The sequence below is a fragment of the Spermophilus citellus genome (genome assembly GCF_964194105.1).
Source record: "Spermophilus citellus genome assembly, chromosome: 18".
NCBI classification, from domain to species: Eukaryota; Metazoa; Chordata; class Mammalia; order Rodentia; family Sciuridae; genus Spermophilus; species Spermophilus citellus.
Window position 1 is genome coordinate 12,976,615 of NC_138200.1, and position 24,293 is coordinate 13,000,907.

Consider the following 24,293-nt stretch of genomic DNA (forward strand, 5'->3'; position numbering starts at 1 on the left):
AGGCAGGGCAGAGTGGAAGGTGATGGGAGGGCAGGGCTGGAGCCTCGGGTAGGGCCTGAGTCCCTTGTTCAGGGCCTGAGTCTGAGCATGGCCCTGTCCCCTGATTACTCTGACAGTTACTGTCTCTGTCCAGCAGAGGTGAAGCTGTCCTGAGTACGGGCCTTTGGACAGAGAAGAAATCTTGGCCACAGCTAGCCACCCTAGGTCCCTGGAGCGTGAGGGCCACTGAGTGCTCTGCTGGCTGCAGGGCCTTGGGACCCTCACCCTTCCCTGTGAACAGACCTGACCTTTGCCCTGGCTCCACCTCCCAGCTCCTGTCTCCCAGGAAGAGAAACCCTGAGGGAACAACTTAGAGACCATGATTCCCCTGCGTGACACAGGAGAGAGCTGACCTGGAACCTGAGGGGAGTGTCTGCCAAGAGACGTTCCCACAAGAACCAAAAGAGCGAAGGAGGGAAGGGGGTCTTTATTCAGCACCTTTCCAGGTGACCTATAGGGGCCCTTCCCTCTCCCTGGAAGCCCCTGCCCCTGGGCACAGGCAGCCTGGTTCTGGCCATTGACAGCCCAGGGCAGACTGTGTCTCTAGAATCCCCAGGGACCCCTCCCCCTCTAGGTTCCAGAGTCCAGTAGGGTCAGGCTCCACCTCTGTCCCATCACCCAGCATCTGGGGTCTAGCAGGACCCTCCCTCAGCCCACATGGAGCATCGTGTGGTGGAAACTAAGAATCCACATCAGCCTTGTGGTCGGCCCGGCAGTAGATGTCCAGGTCAGGGTTTAGTAATTCCTGAAAAAGAACAAAGAGGCTCTGACCCTTCTGAACCAGGGGACCATGAACTCCTAGGCCCTGGCCCACCTGGGACTGCTCTGTCCCTGTGTCTGTCTGGGCTCAGAGGCTCCTATTCCCAGGCCCCCCCCCTCCCCTGCTCACCACCCCCTGATCCCATTTTGGCTGCTGTTTCCTGGCAAGATCAGGAAGGTGTGGGGAGGGGCATCTCTTGGGTACGCCCTGGACTGTGGGCAAGGGTCATCACCCACACTCACCTGGTAGATGGGGACAGCAGCTCCGTGGCCAGGGAGTGGGGCCTGGCAAGAAGGGAGATTGGAAATCAGGGTCAGCAAAGGGAGGGTCATCAAGGCTGAGACTCCAGGGAGCAGGTGCTGGGTGGTGCCTGGAAGGTTCTGGTCTCTGACAGGCCAGAGCTTACTCCCTGTGTCTGTTTAGCCCTTTCTTCTCAGGAGTTACCAGCTCTGGGTCCTGAGCACCAGCCTCCACTTCAGGACAGACACCCCAGTTTCTGTCCTGACTATGGTCCCCATCATTAACCCAGGGCCACCGATAGAAGCTCCCAGCACCCATTCTGCACCTGCTGGCATCCAGGGCTCCCCTGAGATGGCAGGAAGTATGTTGGGCTGAGGACAGAGCGATGGTGGTTCTGTCCCTGAGCGTGGCCAAGTCTCTGGCCAGGGCCAGGCTAACCTTGTCCTGGTCCAGCATGAGTGGGGGTGTCTGTGCTGTGTGGGGGTTGACAGTGCCCCTGAGCCTGCAGAGCTAGTCCCCTGTGTAGAGATAGCTGGGGGACTCACCAGGGAGGTGGAGCTGTCAGAGGGACCTTGGCCTGGGGACAGAGACAAGAGTTAGCAGACATGAGGAGGGCTGGGCCCCTGCTGCAGGAGGGGTTAGGGGCCCTCAACTTTCAGAGTGTCAGGGAGACAGCATGTCCTGGGAGAGACCCTGTAGCCCTTGCAGTGGCCCAAGGAGCCAAGGAACCTGAGGAGGAGACCAGATGCCACAAGTCTGGGCTGGCTTGGCCAGGTGGGTCCCCTGTTGTATTTGATGACAGGGATCCTTGAATCCCCAGTGTAAACATTCAACCCTGGACGTGTGGTTGTGGGCAAGGGTGGACACTGTGGGGCAGGCCTAGGGGCTCCCAGCCACCCTCAGGCTGAGGGGGCACTTACCGGGTCTTGATGCTGGGGTGCAGTGTTCTCTGAGGCCATGCTGGACACTGGCCCTAGGAAAGGTCAGGCTTATTCATGAGGGTCATGGACTGGGGTCAGATAGAGGATGAGGAGGGCACCCCATTTCCAAGGAGGGTGTGAAAGCTTCCTCTCCCCATCAGGTCTGTGTACCAGGGGGCCCAGGGGAGGGGAGCAGAGGAAAGGCCTTAAGAAGACACCGCTGCCCTGGGCCAAGGTGAAGGACCCTCCCAGGTGCAGACCCAGGAGAACGTTGGCTGAGGGACCCAGAAAAGGGACTGAGGATTGAGGAAGAATTAGAGCAGGAGAGTTTGAGTGAGTAAAAGGGTCCAGACCCTGGGGACAAGCAGGGTCACCACGTAGGCAAGACGTCTGGGAACCACGTGCATCTTGAAAATCCCCGACCCCCAGTGGTGATCCTGCTGTGGAGGACCCTCTGCTCAGGCCAGGAGATGAGATAATGTGACAGTGGCCTTTAGTGCTCTCCACCCACGTGGCCAGGAGGCAAAGAACTTTCCAGGACACACTATCTGGCTGGGCCCTGGGATCCCACCTCACACATCAGGGGCCTTGGGTCACACAGGAGGTGTGCAGAGTGGACCCTCCTTCCTCTCCAGGCCCCAGCCCTTGCCCTGAGTGACCTGGGACAGGACCCCTCATACACATAGCTTCAGCCCTCTCTTGGTGTGGGGGCAAATACTGCAGGAGGTGCCGTGTTGAACACTAGTCTAGGGAGGGACACCAGTGCTGTGGGGACAGGTCCTGGTGACCAATGTGCAGAGGAGGCAGCTGTTGAGCAATCATCCCAGGGCCAGCAGCTGGTGAGGGACGGGGGGCGACTGGGTGAGAGGGGAGGGTCCTCGGGAAGAGGGGAGGTTGGAGTCAGTCCAGAGTCTGAGGATGGGCCTTCCTCCCTCAGGCCTGGGGTCACCTGGGTGGGATCAGGTGGGGGAAGCCTGGGTACCTTCCAGTTCTTGTGTGGAGCAGGAAACACCCCAGAGCAGCCACCAGAGCCACCCCGACCAGGACCCCAGTCACGATGCCAGCGACGGCCCCCACAGGGAGGCCTGGGGTCCTCTCTTCTGCTGAAAGAGAAGAGAAAGGGGATGAAGGTCAGGTCTTCAGGGGAACCAGCTGGGCCCTGCAGGGGGCCACAGAGGGTGGAAGGAAATGGCACCAAAGTCCCAGTGCAGTTTGTCATGTCGTCACCATGTCCTCCGGACTGTGCTTCTGGCGATTTCTTCACGTTTTGTTTTGAAACCTGCATGTGCTCTAGCCTGACCCTCTCCACATGGAGCTGGACCACATCCTGCTCATGCTCCTGTTAACTCTCTTCCTCTTCTCTTTTATTTTAGTATATTTTTTAGATGTTGAAGGACCTTTATTTTATTCATTTGTTTGTTTGATGCTGAGAATTGAACCCAGGTTCTCACACAGGCCAGGCAAGTGCTCTACCACTGAGCCCCACCCCACCCCCTCTTCCTCTTTTCTTCCTTCCCATCTCAGGACAGTGTCAGCGGGCAGCCCTCACAGACTGTCTAGCCCAGACCTAGCCTCGGGTCAGATCAGAACCAAGGTGACATCAAGGCACCTAATTTCTGGGTAGTCAACCACATTCTCTCCAAGCTCTGGCATCTACCCCATGCTCATGGCTGGTGCCATATGATGGCCCTTTGCAGTGAAATATGTGAGGGAAGCACTGGATGGGACGGGGGCCACTCAGAGATCACAGCCAGTCTGTAGCGGTCACTCCTGGTGGAACTGGCGGGGTTGGAGGCCGCACACTGATACTCCCCGGCATCCTCCTGTCTGACGGGGTCTATGCTGAGGGTCCTGTGGTCCGGGGACAGCTGCATCCTGTCTGTGAGCTGCAGAGTCTGGCTATTGAGGATCCACGTGATGGAGATTCCAGGGTCACCTGAGAGGCAGGTCATGGCCACAGAGTGTGGTTCTGTGTTGGTGGCTCTGAGGGAGGGCTGGGCCACAAGCCCTGTGGAAGAGCATCAGGGGGCTGACTGACGGCGGGTCTGAGGCCTGGGACCCTGTCTGTCCTCAGAGACGTCTGCCTGTTCTCAGGGCCATCAGGATGTGGGTGAGGGGTCCAGAGGATGAGCTGGATGGTTGAGGCCATGGACAGTGGTTGAGGACCCAGAAATAAGATGCCCTTGTTATGATCTTGGTTCTGAAATGGTTCAAGTCTGTTCTGGGAAACTACAAAATATAGTGCAATACGTTGACCTTGGACGACCCAGCAACCTCCTCACGGTCCTCATCTTAAAATAGGAAGTTGCTCAACCTCCTTAGATGACCTCAGGGTGACCCCAAACTGGTCCCCTTGATATCCCTCTGGGATCCTCTCAGGCCCCAGGTCCAGCCACCTCATTATCAAGTGGGTTTTCCCGTGGACTCTTGTGTCTTATCTTACAGAACTTCTGTGCTGGTCCTGGTGCATCTTGTGCTGCTCTAACAGAGCACCTGAGACGGGTGGTGTGTGAAGAAGAGAGAATCCTGCTCACTGTTCTGGAGCCGGGGAAGTTCAAGATCTAGGGGCCCCATGTGAAGAGGGCTGCTTGCTGCATCTTAACAGTGGGGGGCTCCCCATGGTGAGAGAGCTCCTGGGAGAGAAGAAGGGGAAGGGGCCACACTCACCCCTTTTCAGAAAGCCACCTCTTCAGGACGGGGTTCCCTTGTTCCTTTCACAGGGACCTACGTCCTTCCCTGAGGCCACACCTCAGATCCCTGGGAGTTCAGTTCCCACTACATGCTTTTGGGGGCACATTCACACCACAGCAGTGACTCTATAAAAGTTTGGTTTGTGTTTTCTGGAACCTCTGCCATGTATGTTGGGGAAGGAGGGACTATCAGCCTGTCCACCTTGGACCCAGGCAGGATTTGCCCGGAGTAGAGCAGTTCAGTGGCCACAAGGGAGTGAGGACGCCCAGCCCAGTCCTGATGGCTTAGATGGCTGGATTCACATGTAAAGGATTTCTCAGTTAACCCAGGGTTGACACTCTCTTCCTGGGCGGCTGTGTGAGGGGGAGGCCTGGGCACTCTGTTGAGGGAGGGTATTTGCTTGTAAAGTAAAAATTGATTATCCTCCATTTGCTCTCACTCCCAGACCACACTGTCCCCTCCAGGCTGCCAGTGCCCTGAGCCAATGGCTGGTCTCTGGTCCACAGACGCCTAATAGGCCCTCAGCATGCAGAGCACGGGGCTCTGGCTACAGAGTGACATGCACCACTGACCTGCCACCCGTGGTTTGTGTTCCCCATGCCTCAGTTTCCCTTTATTGGATACATGGGAAGTGGTGTCTGGTTCACCATGTTGTCTCTAAGTTAACCTTGAAATACAGTATCTGACCTTGGTTTAGAGGAGCTGCCTAAAGAAACAGCCCCTACTCTGATCTGCCTCCCAGTCAGAGCGCCCTGGGCTGGTCCCGGGAGGACCAGGAGCATCTCTTTCCTCTGTTCCTCCCCTTGGGGACATGGACCTTCCTGTGGAGCCTCATAGAGGTCCATCAGGGCACCTGATTGGCCTGAGGCACCTGTCCCTCTGCTCACCACACCTAGTCCCAGGAGAGGGAGATGCCCAGGCGCCCTTGCCCAGATGTGGCTCCTGGGACTGTGCCCTGGCTGCTGACCACCTCCAGGAGCTACCAGATCAGGTGGCCAGTAAATCCTTGCTCCCCAGCGGCCCTCAACAGGAAGCCAAACTCCAACCCTGGCCACATGTCCTCAGGTTCACCTGGATCCAGGACCCTGGGACAGAGCTCTAGAATAGAATCTTCCTGGGGCTGAACTTCTCTGTGAGGACTCCAGGGCCCTCAGACCTGGTCTGACTCAGTCCTGCAGGGTCTTTCTCAGGGCCATGCTCCTTGGAAGGACACAGGAGCTGGGCTGAGACTGCTCTGCCTGGGCCGAGTCTCCCACCAGACCACCCTGCTCTGACAGTGGATTCAGGCAGAGGACTCTGAAGACTTCTGAAGTCTGTCTGCACTGTGTGTGTCCTTCAGTAAGTGCTCCAACTCCTCTGTGGGGACGTAATGCACAGGAGGAGGGAGGAAGACCCAGGTCTCAGGGTCCTGTGTGCGCAGTGGAGTTGACCCTCCAACACCCAGAGGGCTGGGCATCACTCACCATGTACACGGATCTCTCCAGTTGCTGCTTCAGTATCAAAATTGGCAGCTGTGGTTTGAATGGTGTAGAATCCTGTGTCCTCCTTTGTCACATTCATGAACAGCAGGGACCCATTTGGGTATATTGTCTCAAGACCACTGAATGCAGGGCCTTGGATAGCTGAGTGTGTGAGATTTGAATAGGATACAGTTAGATGGCTGCGGTCTGGTATTTGCCCTCTGTACCAGGTGTAGCCTACAGTGTTCTTCGACACATTGTGGACAAGTAGAAGAACGTCTCTCCCTTCAGCAACGTCGGAAGGCACTGGTTCAATAGTGAGCTGGGCAGTGGGGTGCGGGTTCCAGAAGGTTAACAGTGAGACTAGGAGAGAAGAGAGAGAAATCCTTCAATACTGGGGCCTCGTACTGGGTGGAAAGTTGGGACCCAGGTCCTCAGCAGGAGTCCTCACTCCTCAGCCTTGGGGTGTGTGGTGTGTGCGTGTGTCCCTGGTCAAGGCCAGCAGCATGACCTTATTTTCTTCAGTACCCCTGTATCTGTCATCCTCTCTTGGGAACACCTTTCCCCAGGTGTCTGCAAGGCTGGCCCCTCAGTGCCCTCAGATACCTGCCCACACCCAGGGCACCTGGGCACCCGCCTCCCCTGACCACCTCCTTACAGACCCCAGGTCTTCCCTGTGGACATTCCCCTGCTCTCTGCCCTCCTAGATCTACACAGCACAGTCCTCACCTGCAGATCTCCCTCTGGCCTGGCTTCCTGCCCTCTAGAGAGGAAGCTCCAGGAGGCAGAGACTAGTCTGACCCTTGTTGTAGCCCAGGGCCTGAACCAGGCTCAGCCTCCTGTGGATGAGTGAAGCAGGGTCCTGCCTGAGGGTCCAGGTGTCTGTGTGCCAATGTCTGAGGCTGGTGGCTGCAGATAGTGTCTACTGCTCAAGTTGCCTTTCTATTTGTAGAGTGGCCCTGACAGAGCTGTTAATGCTGATTTCCATATACAATGGCCCCTGGTGAGTCACTTGGGGAAGAGCACTCCTGAGCTTTCCATCCCCCTTCATCAGCTCCAGGTCACTGAGAGTTTCCTGTTGGTGAGCTTCTGTCTTCTGTGTTCTGTTCCCATCGGGTTCCCAGTGAAGCCCTGTGTCCCCTGTGAGGGTCGTGTCCTCCCAGGGGGCACCAGAAAGACTGTGCTCCACCTCCCACCCTCTTTCAGGGAACTGGCCCCTCCCACCTGCCAGCAGGACCCCCTGCCAGGGGATGCACCCTCTGCAGGGACAGGCTGAGGGGGGCTGCATGGTCCCTGCTGCTCTGTCCCCCCTGTGGAAGGAGCTTCACTGCAGACCTGCTGGGAAGCCCAGGTCCAGGCCAGTCAGCCCTGCTGCCCTGCTCCTCTCTGAGCTCAGCCTCCTCCCAGGGCAGGAGCACTTTCCTGGGTCACGTGGGCTGGGGGCGGAGTCTCTGTGGAGGAACCTCTCTGTCCCCTCCCTCTCAGTCCTGCCTCCTGTCCCTTCTGCTTTCTCTGTTGGGTTTCACTACTGCATGCCACACCCTGAGGAGCAAGGCAGATGGGGACGCTGTCCCCTGAGAGAAGTGGCTCACCCAGCACTGGCCTCAGCTGTGTCCTGGCCTCAGGGCTCTCAGCACCACCCAGGGAACCCCTGGGGTCCCCTCACCCTGGGCGTATTTCCCTTCAATGTAGAGAATCTGTTTGGCTCTGCATCTTCCCCATGTTCTCAAATGCTCTGGGAAGGTGCATTGCTTCCCACCTCTAGGGTCAGGAAAGGGGCCCATTGAGTGATGGCTTGTTAAGGGGACCCACTCTCTGTACCTGGTGTCTCCAGCCTGGTCTCTGAGTGGCTATCTCAGGACTTCACACCCTTTGTGTCCTGGGAGGGGAGGACTGTGGTAGTGGAGGTAGGTTACAGTGATCTCCAAGGTCCTCAGGGATATATTTTAGGGAGACCCTCCTCTCCAGTTTTTGGTGGGCCTATGGCTTAGATCTGCCCATGGTCAAGGTCCTTGGGTGTCCCCTACCTAGTGATTCTCCTGTGGTCACCCTGACTTTTCCAATGGTTGATGCCAGGAGGTAAGGGCTTCCTCAGAGACCTCTGGCAGCTCAGGGTCCTCACAAGCCCAGGAAGGAGTGGGGGAGGGAGCTGAGCAGGTTCATGGGAGGCACCCTGCAGTGTGTTGGGGATGGAAATCAGGCCACATTTCCACTCCTGAGCCAAAGCCTAGTTCAAGTGTCAGAATCCACTTGCCAAGTGTTGACTGTGAGTCCCATGTCGCCCCCTGGTGGTCATGAGGAGACCTGTGGCCAGTGTCAGGGACTGTGGCAGGGATGCTGCCCAGGGTCCAAATGGTGAGAGGTGGCCCTGACCCTGGGCACAAGTGGCCTTGACCTACAGGCTGCATGGTGGGTCTTGTACACTGAGGGTCCTGACTCTGTCCAGTGCAGGGTGAGTCTAGGGAGAGGACGGGAGCTGTCCTGGGGACTCCTGCTCCAGAGTAGGGAGGACTGGGTCCCCAGGGGATGGGCAGCCTCATCAGGGGCATCTGTTTCTGAGGGTTCAAAGGAAGGACATGGGGAGGTGTCTCTTGAGGCTTTAGGGGGCAAGCACTGGCTTTGTGAGTTCGTGTGCTGTCGTTGGCTGATCTACTTCTTGTCTGTAAATCCTTGGATCTGAGTCTCAAAGGTCCTGCAGGTCATCATGTGAATATTGTGAAGATTATCTGACCAGATGCATGACACAAGCCTATCATCCCAGCTATTTAAGAGGCTAAGGTAGGAGGATTGCAAGTTTGAGGCCAGCCTGGGCAATTTATTGAGACCTTGTGTCAAAATATAAAATGGAATGTAGTCCAGTGGTAGAGTGCCCTGGGGCCAATACCCAGTTCCTTACACCTGTCTCTCTCCCTCCCTCCCTCCCTCCCTTCCTCTCTCTCTATATCTCTCTCCATCGGTTTTGTTCCATGGAAGTCCTTCCCAGTGTCTGTCCTCTGACACAACTCTGGTGGTACGGAGATGTATCTCCCTCATGAAGCAGTAGGACAGCTGCTCCCACAGGTGGATGTGGCCCCAAAGACCTCCCAGTGCTTGTGTGGGACCAGGCAGTACCCGACAGACTTGAGCATATAGGTGGCTGCTTTCCAGTGGGGGTTCAGTCTCCAGAAGTGTCCAGTACCTGTGAGCACAGTCAGAGGCAAAGAAGGCAAGACTCCAGGGAGAACTGGAATTGTAAAAAAACAAACAAACAAACAAAACAACAACAACAACAACAGCGTGAGACCCTCCTCATCCATTCTCTCAGCTACCATCAGGGTCCCTGTGGCCACAGAGATATTCAAGGCTCAAGGACAGCCCCAGGGAGTGTCCAGTTGCACCGGTAACACCAGTAACCCTGGAGCGGGATAGGAGCCTCCTTGAGCAATGTATCAAATTCAATGAGGAAGAACATAGACATTTCCACCAGAACACAATGTTGTAGATGGTGCATGAGCAGAAAGGCCTCCCTCCATCACCTTAAAAATGAGCAGAACGCACTTGTAAGGAAAATAGTTCCAGTAACTGTGGCTCACCCTCTCTGCACAGCAATGAGGTGCTCCGTGTCCATGTCCACTGGTCACCCCTGCACACAGCGGGAGGCGGCTCACACTCCCCCAAGAGCTGGAAAGTGTCTTGGTTCCCCTTCATCCCACCACCCAGAATGGTCCAAATTCTGCTGGTCACAGTGTTGGGACCCCAGGTGGAGGTCTGTTCAGGGTCGTGTGAAGGGAACAGTCCCTGAGAATGTGTCCCTGCAGATCACATGAAGGGGTCACTTGGGCCTGCAATGATGTCAAGATGAGTGAGAGGAGCAGAGGTCAGGAACAAGGACATTGAACCCAAGAGTGGACAAGAGAATCGCCCAGAGCCTGAGAGGTGACAGGTGAATGGTGAGGACCCTAAAGTCTCCCTCTCACCTGCCCCCTGAAGAGGAGCAGCGAGTTGACCCAGGGTTGGGGCAGCAGAGTGCTGCAGGCCCAGGGGGTGGTGAGACCCCAGCTCTGTCCAGCCACTTGGTCAGTTTAGGGTTGAGTCAACTTAATGAATGATCCACAGTCTACAACTTGGAATATGAAGAGAAATTCCTGTGCTGTCCTTTTCTTCTTACTAAGACGTTTCTTCCTAACTTAGAACCGACTTTGCCTTCATTGTTCAGAGGCCTCCTGAGGTGGTGATAGTGGCCCAGGGACTGTCCAGGTGCTGGGTGTGGGCTCAGATCACAGGCTTCCTCTTCTCGGTGTGCACTAAGCTCCCCACGTCCATGATGTCATGGACCCAGCAGGTGTCACTGATGTGTGGCTACAGACCTGGGAAGCCCACAGTGCTGTGGAGGTTGAGACAGCTGTGCAGCCTTCACTTAGAAACATGTCTTCTCCAGGGACTTTAAGTGATTGAGAGTGACCAGCACCAGTCAGTCTCTGCCCCGTATATAGTCAGTTCTCCTTCCAGGAGTGGGAGGGTTTTACTGGAGGTTGGTGTAGACCAGTGAGTCTCAGCCAGGGGCCATGTTGTCACCCAGGGGACATCTGGCAGCACCTGGAGACACTTCTGATTGACACAGCTGGGGGAGGGAGTCCTACTGGACTTAGTAAGTGGAATCCCAGATGGTACTCAATACCCCACAGCACACAGCCCCCTAAGGGTGGCCAGCCCCAGTGTCAGTGGAGAGAAGAGGGGAGCCCTGCTCTGCGCCCTTCTCTGACCTCCCCACAGCCTTTCCTCACCTGCTCCTTCCCAGCCCTCACCACCACTCCTCCACCTCTACTCACATTCCCTTGCATCTTCAGTGCCATCTTCTGAAGGTGCCCATTGACCAAAGTCATCCCTCACTTGCCCTCTGAGGGCCACTTGGCGCCTCTGGCAGGAGGTGATGGCGCTCTTCCCTGAGCTCAGGTGAGCCTTCCTGTCCTCCGAGAACAGTGCCAGTTCTGTTTGCAGCTGCAGATATGCCCAGGAGGAAGCCCCTGGGACAGGCACCAGAGACCCCAGGGAAGAACCTCTCGCAGGAGGCGTGGGCACACGGACTGGCAATAGGGCACAATTACCAGTGCCCAGGTCAGTGGTGAGGGGGAAGGTCCCAGCTTCAGTGGATGGACACTCAGGGCCCTGATGTCCTTGCCCATATGGCCACTGGGGGAATGGTCTGAGTCTGTCCCTAAAGGCAGTTTCACCTGGGATTTGTGCAAATAGGTGTCAGCAGGGCTGCTGTGGAACCTTCCAGAGTGGACCTACTACAATGGGAGATGGGTTTTCCCTGTTATCCTCACTTGGAAGAATCAGGAGGGATGTGACAGGCACCAGGCACAGATGCCCATCAGGGCCTGAGGGACCAGGAGGTCTCTGGACTTCACTGTCACCCCTGAGTTGGGTCTAGGAAATTGGACCTGTGTGGTCCTGCCCACTCACCTCAGCAGGGGCCATTGCTGGTTTTTTGTAGGGAACTGGGCTTCCCACCACCCCCTTGCAGGGCAGAGGAGGATCTGGAACCTTCCCCTAGAGTCAGACAGTGGAGGGAGGCAGGTGAGCTAGGAGATGGAGGTGGGAGCTCTTGGTTGATGGGCAGCCAGGAGGCGCCCACCTCTGGTTGGAGGAGATCTGTGAGGAACATGTGACAGTGTCAGAGTGGTCCTCTGGGAATCCAGCCATGTCCCTGCAAATGTTCCAGAACTTCCCATCTCTGAGCTCCTCAGTTCTGTTTCTGAGCTCCTCGCCACAGCCACTCTCCCAGCTGAGACCCTGGTCATTTAACATATATTTATTGAAATGCAAGGATCCAAGGAGCAGGACTTGTACTTATAATAGTCAGTGTCCCCTGTTGTGGACTAGGCCACTCTTGTTGCATTTTATTTCCTGTAGGGAACATTGTCCATACATTAGATGACACACCCATGCTCATGGGAGTGATGTGGGAAGACAGCATTATTGATGACGAGGAGGCAAGTTAGGAGATGGGGATTTCCATCCTGAGAAAGCCACCAGGCCAAGGGGTCACAGGCACATAGCCTGTGTTGGGACTTTAGTGAAAAATCTCTTTAGCTCTAGACAGTGGGTATGCGTGCTAGGCAGCTCATAAATTTTGTGATTGTCTGCTTCTCTCTCTCTCCCTCTCTCTCTCCTCCACCTTTTGTTTTCTTCTTTTTTTTTTTTTAATGCTGGGGATTGAAGCAGTTATCCTCATGCTAAGTTGCTGAGGCTGGCCTAGAATTTGTGCCCTCCTGCCTCAGCCTCCTGAGTCACTGGGATTTCAGGAACCTGACACTGGGCCCAGTGGGGGTCTGCTTCTCTGATGCATGTGCTACTGTTATCTGAGAGTCACAAATGTTCTGGGGTCTGTAACTCTAGAGAAAAGTTACTGATTACACACTGTCTTTTCTCAGGAATAGCTGACCACATTGTTTAAGATAACAGAACTAGAGCTGGACACAGTGGTGACATCTGTAACCCTGAAACTCTGCCTGCCAAGACAGTAGGAACCTAGGTTTGAGGGCAGCTGCAGCAATGTAGCAAGGCTCCCAAACTTAGTGAGATCCTTACACAAAAAATAAGGGCTGGGGATGTAGTTCAGTGGTTAAGCATGCCTGGGCTGAATCCCGAAAGCCCTCTTGAAAAAAAAAGGCAGAACAATGGGGAAGAGCTTAAAAAAAATCCAGCAAAACCGGAAACAGTCTAAAAAAGAACCCCAACTTTCGCTGGAGAACAGTTTTACCCAGGGGGCCGCTCTGGTCATCATTATCATCTATAGCAAAGCTAGTGGGAGGCCAATAGTATATTGCTCCATGCTGTGACCTCAACGTCAACTAGAAGGAGGAGAAGCTAGAGTGTGCCTTTGGGGGAGGAGAGTGAGGTCTTCAAGAGGGGGTGTGGGTGCACAGCCTCAGAAAGTTTCGGTGTCACAGCAGCAGGTGCTGAGGGTTTGTAATCCTTGTTGTGTTTTTGGCTGATGACGTGGGTCAGTGGGAAAAGTGTTGATCTATGAGGTACATGTGGCATACCCGTGTCCTGGAATCCTCTGGGAGATGGCACAGGCCCTGAAGAGGCCAAATGTGCTGGAATTTTGGGAATTAGAATTTGTGCCATTGTGATTTGCACTGAAGGGACAATTTGAAGTGTCTGTCCTGCTGTCTGTTGAGGTCAGTTCCTTGGGCCCCATGTGGCCTTCAATGTGACTCCAACTGTTGGTGCCAAATCCCCTTTAGGGCAGGGTGGGGCAGATTCCCATAGTCAGCTTGGAAGTGTCCTCTGTGTGGGGTCTTGGTGAGTGGAATCTGCCCATTCCCCCAGTTTCTGGAGCTCTGCTGTCCTCCCAGCAGGAAGCTCAATACCTGGCCACATGTGGTTCCCCTCAGCACCCCCAGTTCTCCATATCCCAACAGTAGCCACCATCTGCATTCCCTGAATGATCCAGCAGACGTGACCCTGCCTGTGGCCAGGCCCAGATCTCCCCCAAGTGTCCTCTGAGTCTGTCAGAGAAAGATCTGGAAGGGCTCTGTGAGACAGGAGGAGGGGGAGATGGGGCCTCCTTGCTTCTGGGATGACTGGTTTGTGACATCCATCCAGTGGTTGAGACTAGGAGGAGGAGGAGGGGCCTGCGTCCTGAAGGTCAGGCAGGAAGTGTCCCATCGGGGCCTGGTGTCCCAGGAACTGAGCATCAGCTTCCCCAGACACAGACTCCAGGATGCGCTGACACAGGAGGGCCTGGCCCAGGTCTTGCTCCAGGTGACAAGGCCTGACTCCCTCCAGAAAGACCCATGCAGCACTTAGGGAACCCAGGATTGGCACTTCCTGTCTCACATGGAGGAGCTGGAGCCCCGTCCCTCCTCTCCCGTCCTGGACACCAGAGATGTTCATGACGTGGCTCTGAGACACATGCCCCAGAGACTCAGCCTCTCCACACACCTCACAGGGGCACAGCCACACCAGGTTTGTCTAGAGGCACCTGGAGAAGGACCCAGGGAGTGTGCGGGGCAGGGCAGGGCAGAGCAGGAGGGCACAGGCACTGTCCACAGAGCCAGGCTGGGCAGAGGCATCCACTCTTGGACAGTGACTTCAGGACATGTCCTTGGAAGGCAAGCAGCAGGGGCCCAGGGCTTCCGTGTGTCCATTTCTCTCTGAGCTCTCTGTCTCAGGGCCTTCTCTGGTGATGTGGTCAGTCCTGGGTGCTGGGGGTGGGGGAACAGAGTGAGAGCTCATTCATTAGTCACCCACCTGGGTGGGAACACTGGGATGCCTCTGTCCTGAGTGTCCCTTGTCCTGTCACTTCTTGCTTTTTTCTTTTCTTTCCTTTTTTTTCCCCCCAGGGCTGAGTGCTGAACCCAGGGCGTTGCTCATGCTCGGCAAGTACTCTGCCACTGAGCTAAATCCCCAACTCCTGTCCTGTGACCTCTTTGGAAAAACTCCCCCTAAGCAGGCTCTGTAGACAGAACCCACCACTAAACTCAGGGAAGGGACCTGAGGGCCATGTCCTCCCTGGGGACAGGTGTGGTTGAGGATATGAAGCCTAGAGTGTGGAAAGGCTCACCCACCAGCAGCTCCACTAGGGACCCTCTATAGCTCCAGGTCATGGGGGACCTTGGGAGATGTCTATGATGGTGCCCACCTGTGCCCTGCTGTCCCTCACAGGGTCAAGAGTACATTGGGGCAGCCTCCTTTAAACTGGGACTCAGAGGTACAGAGAACCCAGAGCTCTTAGGGAGGGGGAGAACCCAGAGAGAGCGAGCCCTGGGCCTTGGGGAGGACAGAGGCCAGGCCTGTTATGGAGAAGCTGTGGTCCTCACTCCAACAACATTACATGTGTCCAGGAATCCTCTGCGACATGGTGGATGAAGGTCACTCCCAGGGTAGGGGCTGGTGTTTGCTGGCCAAAGAGGGTGAGGCCTGCAGGGGCTGGTCAGGCCTGGTGGTGGGTGCTCGGGACTTTGGGGCTCAGCCTTAGCAGGATTCAGTCTAGGCTTGAGTCCCCTGGGGCAGGTGTGCCTGGGAGCATCTTTCAGGGTGATGGTGAGACCACATCGTGTGTTTCTTGTCCTCTCAGCATCATCTCTCACTGGGTCTCAGCTCAGGTGCCCCTGTCCCTACAGAACACCACCTTGCCTTAGAGAGGGTGCCTGTGAGACCTGCAAAGGGTGGGACCTAGTGTTGCCTAGGACCTTAGGTCAAGAATAATGGGCCTGTCAATTTAGGGTCCCAAGCATTTACTGACTCAGTTCAAGTTCTGAGGACTGTCCAACTTCACTTGATTAATGATTCTCCACAGCTGTATAAACATAAGTGCCTGATAACTACCAGTTTACAGCAAAAAATATTTAACTCCGAGTTGAATAACTGATAGGTGGGGCCAAAGGAGGGTCATAATTCACTGCCAACTTAGGGTGTCACTCTTGCTAGAAAGACGGGGTTGGAGACCTCAGACTGATATACCCCAGCATCCTCCTGTGTGCTGGGGTCTATGCTGAGGGTGCTGTGGTCCTGGGACAGCTGCGTCCTCTCTGTGACCTGCAGACTCTGGCAGATTGACATGATGAAGATCCTGTGTCATCTGGGAGGCAGTTTTGTGTTGGTGACTACAATGGAGGGTTTCCTGGTCCTGCTCTGTCCCCCTCTGTGGAAGGAGCTTCACTGCAGACCCGCTGGGAAGCCGAGGTCCAGGCCAGTCAGCCCTGCTGCCCTGCTCCTCTCTGAGCTCAGCCTCCTCCCAGGGCAGGAGCACTTTCCTAGGTCAGGTGGTCTCTGTCCAGGAAACCTCTCTGTCCCCTCCCTCTCAGTCTTGCCTTTAGTTCCTCTTCCACTTTCCCCCTGTTCCCTTTCAGTCCCCTGTGCCACACCTGGAGAGCAAGGCAGGTGGGGACGCTGTCCCCTGAGAGAAGTGGCTCACCCAGCACTGGCCTCAGCTGTGTCCTGGCCTCAGGGCTTTCAGCACCACCCAGGGAACCCCTGGGGTCCCCTCACCCTAGGCGTATTTCCTTTATGATAGAGAACCCCAGATTGGCTCCGCTTCTTCCCCAAGTTCTCAAATGCTCTGGGAAGGTGGATTTCCTCCCAGCAGGAAGGGGACAGACTTGACTCTGGAGGCTGGAACAGGTCCCACTGAGGTATGACTGTTACAGGGACCTGTCCTCTGTCTCTGGTGTCATCAGCCTAGACTCAGAAACCCACTCCAAGTGACTCAAGAAAACTTTAGGGCCTGGGCGTGGAGGGGCAGGCGACCTGGGTCCTGGGAAGGGAGGATGTGGCAGGGGGAGGCAGGAGACCCTGGGCTCTGCTGCCCTTGGGGAAAGATTTCAGGGACAGTTTTGCTCTCCATTTGTTGGTGGAGCTGTGGCTCAGGCCTGCCCATGTCCTCTGTGGGTGTCCTCTGTCCTCTGTGTGGGTGGTTCTCTTGTGGTCATCCTTTGTTTCCCCATGGGTAATGCCAGGAAGGAGGGGACGACACAGGGGCCCATGGCCGAGCAGACTTCTCCTTGGCACATGAAGGGAATCAGGGGAAAGCTGACATGTGGGAGGGTACCCACCAGGCCCTTGGTGCTGAGGTGGTCATCAAACATCTCTACCTCCACATCCAGCCAAAGCCAAGCTCCTGTCTCAAAGAATCATATGCTGGGTGCTGACTGTAAGCCCAATATCGCCCCCTGGTGGTCATGAGGAGACCTGTGGCCAGTGTCAGGGTCTGTAGCAGGCATGCTGCCCAGGGTCCAAATGCAAGAGCTGGCCTATGACCGCTGGGCACAGGTGGCTCTAACCTATAGGCTGCACAGTGTGTTCTGTTCAGAGCGTCTCCAGGATGCCTCAAACCGAGTGCAGGGAGAGTTTGGGAAGGGATAGGAATTGTCTGGAGGACTCCTGCTCAGAGTTGGGAGAGCTTTGCACCCGGGGATGGGCAGCCGCAGGAGGAGCCATCTGTCCCAAAGACTCAAAGGAAGGACATGGGTGGTGTCTCTTGAAGAAGATCATAACCAAGATGGTGCACTATTAGGAATCCATGGACTCTCTTGCCTTCTGACTTTTGGTTAGAGTTGTTTTCATTTTATTTTCTCCTGTGAGATTTTCAGGCATGTGGGAGGCTTTTCTTTCTACCTGGCCCCACAAATGACCAACCTGAGCACAGGTGACCCCTGAAGACCCCATGACTAGCACCCAAGGCTGGCAGTGAGCGGGGACTGGGCTAGAAGGGCTGTCCCCTCTCTGTGCTGGGTCAGGGAAGGTGGATGGAAGAAGAAGGCTGAGGATTTTGTTTGAGGCGGGGGAACACGCAGGTTTGGATTCCCTGGAGGGGTGGCTACCAGGCCACAATGCAAAAGTAGCACCTGCTGTCACAGGGAGAGAAGCAGGGAGGTCGCTATTCTGACAGTAGCTGTCCTGGGGTATAAAGTAGACTGGGAGTGACCTCCAGGACAGATTGTGAGGTCAGGTGTGTTGATTGTGTCTGACTCATTCATAGGGCCAGGGCTGGCTCTATATGAGCAGAGTTGCCTCAGTGGATGGGATGAGATGGGAATGAGGACAATAAGATGGCATGCCTGGCTTGGAGGGGCTCAGCTGGACAGATTCCCAAGTGTGAATCTGTGGCTCCGGGAGCAGGGTGCTATGCTCTGGAGGTGCCAAGGCTGGTGTGGTTCCCAGGACAGGACCCATCGGGTTTTAGGCTGCAACAGTGACCTGAGAGTCAGGGGACTTGTGCTTATGTGCACACACTTCCTGGAGCCTCCAGAAAGCAGCTGCAAGGACACCTTGGTGTCTGCTGTTCCCTGTGTTGGAGCCCTATGTTGGAGCCACTGTGTTGGAGCCACTGTATTGCAGCTGCACCAGGAAACCAAGGCAAGAGGAGTCACCATGCTGATGGGACCTGATGCTGTGTTCATGCAGGATGAGCCTCACTAGAGCTGAGTCACATTGGAAATTCCAATGGTTTCTTCCTACTCCTCATCTGAGGGCCCACCACTCTAGGCATCAGCAGAGTGTCCCCTGAGTTTAGTACATGGACCTCTTATTTCCAGGCGTAGTGGCCTGATCCAAGGGAGCCTACCTGAGAACATCATCCTTCCAGCCCTCAGGGAAGGAGTCAGAGCAGTGGCCAGGTGTGTGGAGGAGGTTGCAGTGGACATCCTGGGTCCAAGTTCAGGGAGGAGACCCTCTGTCCCGTCACCATGGAGCCTGGAGAGCTCCATGTGGGAGCCCTGAGCCTCTGCCCTGGGTGCTGGAGTGTGGAGAGGAGGCTGGTCCCAGAGAGACCAGGCAGGGCAGAGGGGAAGGTGAAGGGAGGGCAGGGTGGAGCCTCCGGCAGGGCCTGAGGCCCTTGTTCAGGGCCTGAGTCTGGGTCTGGCCCTGTCCCCTGATTACTCTGACAGCCTCAGTCTGTGTCCCAGCCGAGTTGAAGATGTCCTGAGTACTGGCCTTTGGGAAGAGAAATAATCAGTGACCAGAGTTAGATACCATGGGTCCCTGGAGCTTGAGGGCCACTGAGTGCTCTGCTGGCTGCAGGGCCTTGGGACCCTCCCCCTTCCCTGTGGGCAGACCCGACCTTTGCCCTGGTCCCACCTCCCAGCTCCTGTCTCCCAGGAAGAGAAACCCTGAGGGAACAACTTAGAGACCACGATTCCCCTGCGTGACACAGGAGAGAGCTGACCTGGAACCTGAGGGGAGTGTCTGCCAAGAGACGTTCCCACAGGAACCAAAAGAGCGAAGGAGGGAAGGGGGTCTTTTATCAGCGCCTTTCCAGGTGACCACAGGGCTCTTCCCTCTCCCTGGAGCCCCTGTTCCTGGGCACAGGCAGTCTGGTTCTGGCCATTCAGAGCCCAGGGCAGCCTTTCTAGGTCTCCAGGAACCCAGGGACCCCCCCTCCCCCCCCCCACACACACATACCATGTGTAAGAGTCTCCCAGGGTTCAGGTTCCACCTCTGCTCCATCTCCAAGAGTCCAGGTGGAACCCTCCCTCAGCCCATATGGAGCATTGTCTGGTGGCAACTATGAAGCCATGTGAGCTTTGTGGTCAATACGACAATAGATGTCCACGTTAGGGTTTCGTAATTCCTGAAAAAAAAAAAACACAAAGAGGACTCTGACTCTGTGGCCTTCTTAGAACAAGGACCAGGGATACCTTGACTCTGGCCCCCTGGGACTGCTCTGTGCCTGTGCCTGCCTGAGCTGAAAGGCTCCTGTTCCCAGGCCCCTCCCTCCCCTGCTCACCACCCGGATCCTGTTTTGGCTGCTGCTTTTGGAAAGCTCAGGAAGGTGTGGGGAGGGGCAGCTCCTGGGCCCCCCTGGACTGTGGGCCAGAATGTTCATCACCCACACTCACCTGGTAGATGGGAACCGCAGACCTGTGGCCAGGGACAGGGGACTGGACAAGAGAAGGAGAGTGGACATCAGGGTCAGCAAGGGAGGGTCAACAAGGCTGAGAATCCAGTGAGCAGGTGCTGGGCGGTGCTCACTGACAGGCCAGTTTTTACTTCCCTGAGTCTGCCTTATTCCTTTCTTCTCAGGAGGTACCAGCTCTGGGTCCTGAGCATCAGCCTCCACTTCAGGACAGACACCCCAGTTTCCGCCCAGATTCCCGACCCCCATCATTAACACAGGACTACTGATAGACGCTCCCTGCACCCTCTGTGCACTTTCTGGCCTCCAGGGCTCACTGAAACAAACAGAGGGAAACAGGATGGACTGAGGACAGAGGGACAGTGATCTTGTCCCTGAGAGTGGCCAAGCCTCTGGCAAGAGCCAGGCTAACCTGGTCCTGGTCCCACATGAAAGGGGGTGTCTGTGCTGTACTGGGGTTGACAGTGCCCCTGCTCTGAGCCTGCTCAGCTGGGTCCCTGTGTGGAGGGAGCTGGGGGACTTACCAGGGAGGTGGAGCTGTCAGAGGGACCTGGGCCTGGGGGCAGAGACAAGAGTTAGCAGGAGGGTGTGAGGAGGGCTGGGCCCCTGCCTTTAGAGCTGAGAGGCTCCTGTTCCCAGGCCCCTCCCTCCCCTGCTCAAAGCAGCAGCCAAAACAGGATCAGTGGGTGGTGAGCAGGGGAGGGAGGGGCCCTCAGTACTCAGCTGACAGAGTGACAGGGCAGTCAACCTGTCCTGAGAGAGAGCCTGTAGCCCTTTTAGAGTCCCAGGGAGCCAAGGAACCTGAGAAGGTGACCAGATGCCACAGGTCTGGGCTGAACTGGCCAGATGGGTCCGCTGTCTTGAGTGTTTGATGACAGGGTTCCTTGAAGCACCAGGGAAAGATCCCTATCCTGGAGAGGTGTTTGACTGCAAGAGTGGACACTGTGGGACAGGCCTAGGGGGCCCAGCCACCCGCCGGCTGAGGGGGTACTCACCATGTGGTGATGCTGGGCTGCGGGGGTCTCTGAGGCCATGCTGGACACCAGCCCTAGGAAAGGTCAGGCTTATTCATGAGGGTGCAGAGAGAGGTCATGGACTGGGGTCAGATAGGGGATGAGGAGGGTACCCCATTTCCCAGGAGGGTGTGAAACCTTCCTCTCTCCATCAGGTTTATGTACCAGGGGGCCCAGGAGAGGGGAACTGAGGAAAGGCCTTAAGAAGCCACTTCTGCCCTGGGCCGGAGGTGAAGGCCCCTCTGAGTTGCAGACCCAGGGGAACATTGCCTAAGGGACCCAGAAAAGAGTCTAAAGAATCAGGACCAATTAAAGCAGGAGGGTTTGAGTGAGTGAAAGGGTCCATGCCCTGGGCAAGAATCAGGGTCACCAAATGGGTAGGACATTGTGGGAGCAGTTTGTATCTTGACCCTCTCTGACCTTGGTGATCCTGCTGTAGCCAGGCCATTTGCTCAGGCCAGGAGGTTTAGAGATATGACAGTGGCCTTGACCTCTCTCCACCCACCTGGCCAGGAAGCAAAGGATATTCTAGGACACACTATCCTGGCTGGGCCCCAGAACTCCCACCTCCATATCAGGGGCCACAGGTAACCAAGAAGATGTAGGGAGCTGACCCCACCAGCTTATGCAGAGTGACCTGGGACAGGACCACCGCTCAGTTATAGAGCTTCGCCCCTCAATTGGTGTGGGTGAAATAAACTGCAGGGTGCTGTTTTTGAACACTAAACTGTCTCCGGATGTGTTCTGTGTGAGGGAAGGAGGACAGTGCTCTGGGGACAGATCCCTAGTGACCAATGTGCACAGGAGGAAGCTGATGTGGCAGCAGCCCAGGTTCAGCAGCTGGTGAGGCAGAATGAGTGGGAAGAGTCCTCGTGAGATTGGGAGGTCAGAGTCAGGGCAGAGTCTGAGGACGGGCCTCCTTCCCTCTGGCCTGGGGTCATCTGGGGTGGGATCAGGTGGGGGAAGCCTGGGTACCTTCCAGTTCTTGTGTGGAGCAGGAAACACCCCAGAGCAGCCACCAGAGCCACCCCGACCAGGACCCCAGTCACGATGCCAGCGACGGCCCCCACAGGGAGGCCTGGAGTCCTCTCTTCTGCTGAAAGAGAAGAGAAAGGGGCTGAAGGTCAGGTCTTCAGGGGAACCAGCTGGGCCCCGCAGGGGGCCACAGAGGGTGGAAGGAAATGGCACCAAGGTCCCAGTGCAGTTTGTCATGTTGTCACCATGTCCTCCTGACTCTCTGCTTCTGGCCATTTCCTCGGGTTTGGGCTGAAACCCTGCATGTGCTCTAGCCTGACCCTCTCCACATACAGCTGGGCCACATCCTGCTCTTGTTCCTTTTAAGTCCTCTTCCTCTCTTCTTCCTTCCCATCTCAGGACAGTGTCAGCGGGCAGCCCTCACAGACTATCTAGCCCACACCTAGCCTTGGGTACAGATCAGAACCAAGGTGACATCAAGGCACCTAATTTCTGGGTAGTCAACCACATTCTCTCCAAGCTCTGGCATCTACCCCATGCTCATGGCTGGTGCCATATGATGGCCCTTGACGGTGAAATATGTGAGGGAAGCACTGGGTGGGACGGGGGCCACTCACAGATCACAGCCAGTCTGTAGCGGTCACTCCTGGTGGAACTGGCGGGGTTGGAGGCCTCACACTGATACTCCCCGGCATCCTCCTGTCTGACGGGGTCTATGCTGAGGGTCCTGTGGTCCAGGGACACTGCATCCTGTCTGTGAGCTGCAGAGTCTGGCTATTGAAGATCCACGTGATGGAGATTCCAGGGTCATCTGAGAGGCAGGTCATGGCCACAGAGTGTGGTTCTGTGTTGGTGGCTCTGAGGGAGGGCTGGGCCACAAGCCCTGTGGAAAAGCATCAGGGGGCTGACTGAGAGCGGGCCTGAGGCCTGGGGCCTTGTCTGTCCTCAGAAACATCTGCCTGTTCTCAGGGTCCCTGTCCCTCTGTGCTCACCACACCTAGTCCCAGGAGAAGGATATGCCCAGGTGCCCTTGCCCAGATGTGGCTCCTGGGACTGTGCCTGGCTGCTGACCACTTCCAGTTGCTATCAGATCAGGTAGCCAGTAAATCATTTCTCCCCAGCGACCCTCAACAGAAAACCAAACTCCAACCCTGGCCACATGTCCTCAGGGTCACCTGGAGCCAGGAGCCTGGGACAGAGGTCTGGGACAGGAGCTTCCTGGGCCAACCTTCTCTGTGAGAACTCCAGGGCCCTCAAGCCAGGTCTGACTCAGTCCTGCAGGGTCTTTCTCAGGGCCATGCTCCCTGGAAGGACACAGGAGCTGGGCTGAGACTGCTCTGCCTGGGCTGAGTCTCCCACCAGATCACCCTGCTCTCTGCCAGTGGATTCCGGCAGAGGACTTGGATCTTCTGAAGTCTGTCTGCCCTGTGTGTGTCCTTCAGTAAGTGCTCCAACTCCACTGTGGGGACATAATGCACAGGAGGACGTAGGTAGAGGTAGGTCTCAGGGTCCTTGTGTGCACTGGAATTAACCCCTCCCAACACCCAGAGGGCTGGGCATCACTCACTGTGTACATGGAACTCTCCAGTTGCTAATTTAACCCTAGCATTGGCAGTTACAGTTTGCAGGGTGTAGAATCCTGTGTGGTTCTGTGTCACTTTCTGTAACAGCAGGGACCCATTGGGGTATATTTTCTCTCCACCACTGGATGCAGACCCTAGGATAGTTACTTGTATGGATACTATGTATGATACAATTTCATGTCTGCCATCTGCTGTTTTTCCTTTGAACCAGTGGTAGCCTACAGTGTTCCCCGACACATTGTGGACAAGTAGAAGAACGTCTGTCCCTTCAGCAACGTTGGAAGGCACTGGTTCAATAGTGAGCTGGGCAGTGGGGTGTGGGTTCCAGAAGGTTAACAGTGAGACTAGGAGGGAAGAGAGAGATATCCATTAATACTGGGCCCTTCATATGGGGTGGAAAGATGAACCAGGTCCTCAGCAGGAGTCTTCATCCTCAGCCTTGGGGTGTATGTGCATGGGTGTCTGCGGGTCAAGGCCAGCAGATTGATCTACATTCCTTTAGGACCCCTGTACCTGTCATCCTCTCTTGGGAACACATTTCCCCAGGTGTCTGCAAGGCTGGCCCCTCAGTGCCCTCAGATCCCTGCTCACACCCAGGGCACCTGGGCACCCGCCTCCCCTGACCACCTCCTTATAGACCCCAGGTCTTCCCTGTGGACATTTCCCTGCTCTCTGCCCTCCTAGATCTACACAGCACCTGGCCTCACCTGCAGATCTCCCTGCTGGCCTGGCTTCCTGCCCTCTAGAGAGGAAGCTCCAGGAGGCAGAGACTAGTCTGACCCTTGTTGTAGCCCAGGGCCTGGACCAGGCTCAGCCTCCTGTGGATGAGTGAAGCAGGGTCCCCACCCTGAGCGCCCAGGTATCTGTGTGCCAATGTCTGAGGCTGGTGGCTGCAGACAGTGTCCACTGTTCTTTCTGTTTGGAGAGTGGCCCTGACAGAGCTGTTAACACCGATTTTCAAAATATAATGCCCCTGGTGAGTATCTTGGGGAAGAGAACTCCTGAGCTTTCCGTCCCCCTTCATCAGCTCCAGGTCACTGAGAGTTTCCTGTTGGTGAGCTTCAGTCTTCTGTGTTCTGTTCCCATCGGGTTCCCAGTGAAGCCCTGTGTCCCCTGTGAGGGTCCTGTCCTCCCCAGGGGGCACCAGAAAGACTCTATGTTCCCAGTTCCCTCCCTCCGCAGGGAACTGTCCCCTCTTACCTGCCAGCAGGACCCCCTGCCAGGGGATGCCCCCTCTGCAGGGATAGGCTGAGGGGGGCTGCAT

General features: G+C 56.1%; 1 protein-coding gene across 1 annotated transcript; it reads right to left on the minus strand.

The window, feature by feature from the left end:
- Nucleotides 1-718: 718 nt before the first annotated feature.
- On the minus strand, nucleotides 719-24,293 carry LOC308637394 (cell adhesion molecule CEACAM1-like; the record flags this gene model as incomplete). The annotated part of the gene is made up of 14 exons (XM_081273698.1): nucleotides 719-784; nucleotides 1,042-1,083; nucleotides 1,585-1,616; nucleotides 1,960-2,012; nucleotides 2,942-3,062; nucleotides 3,728-3,967; nucleotides 10,919-11,087; nucleotides 19,442-19,483; nucleotides 19,983-20,014; nucleotides 20,454-20,506; nucleotides 21,447-21,567; nucleotides 22,064-22,220; nucleotides 23,066-23,373; nucleotides 24,230-24,293. 14 exons carry the CDS (start codon nucleotides 24,291-24,293, stop codon nucleotides 719-721), a joined length of 1,500 nt encoding a protein of 499 aa, XP_081129824.1.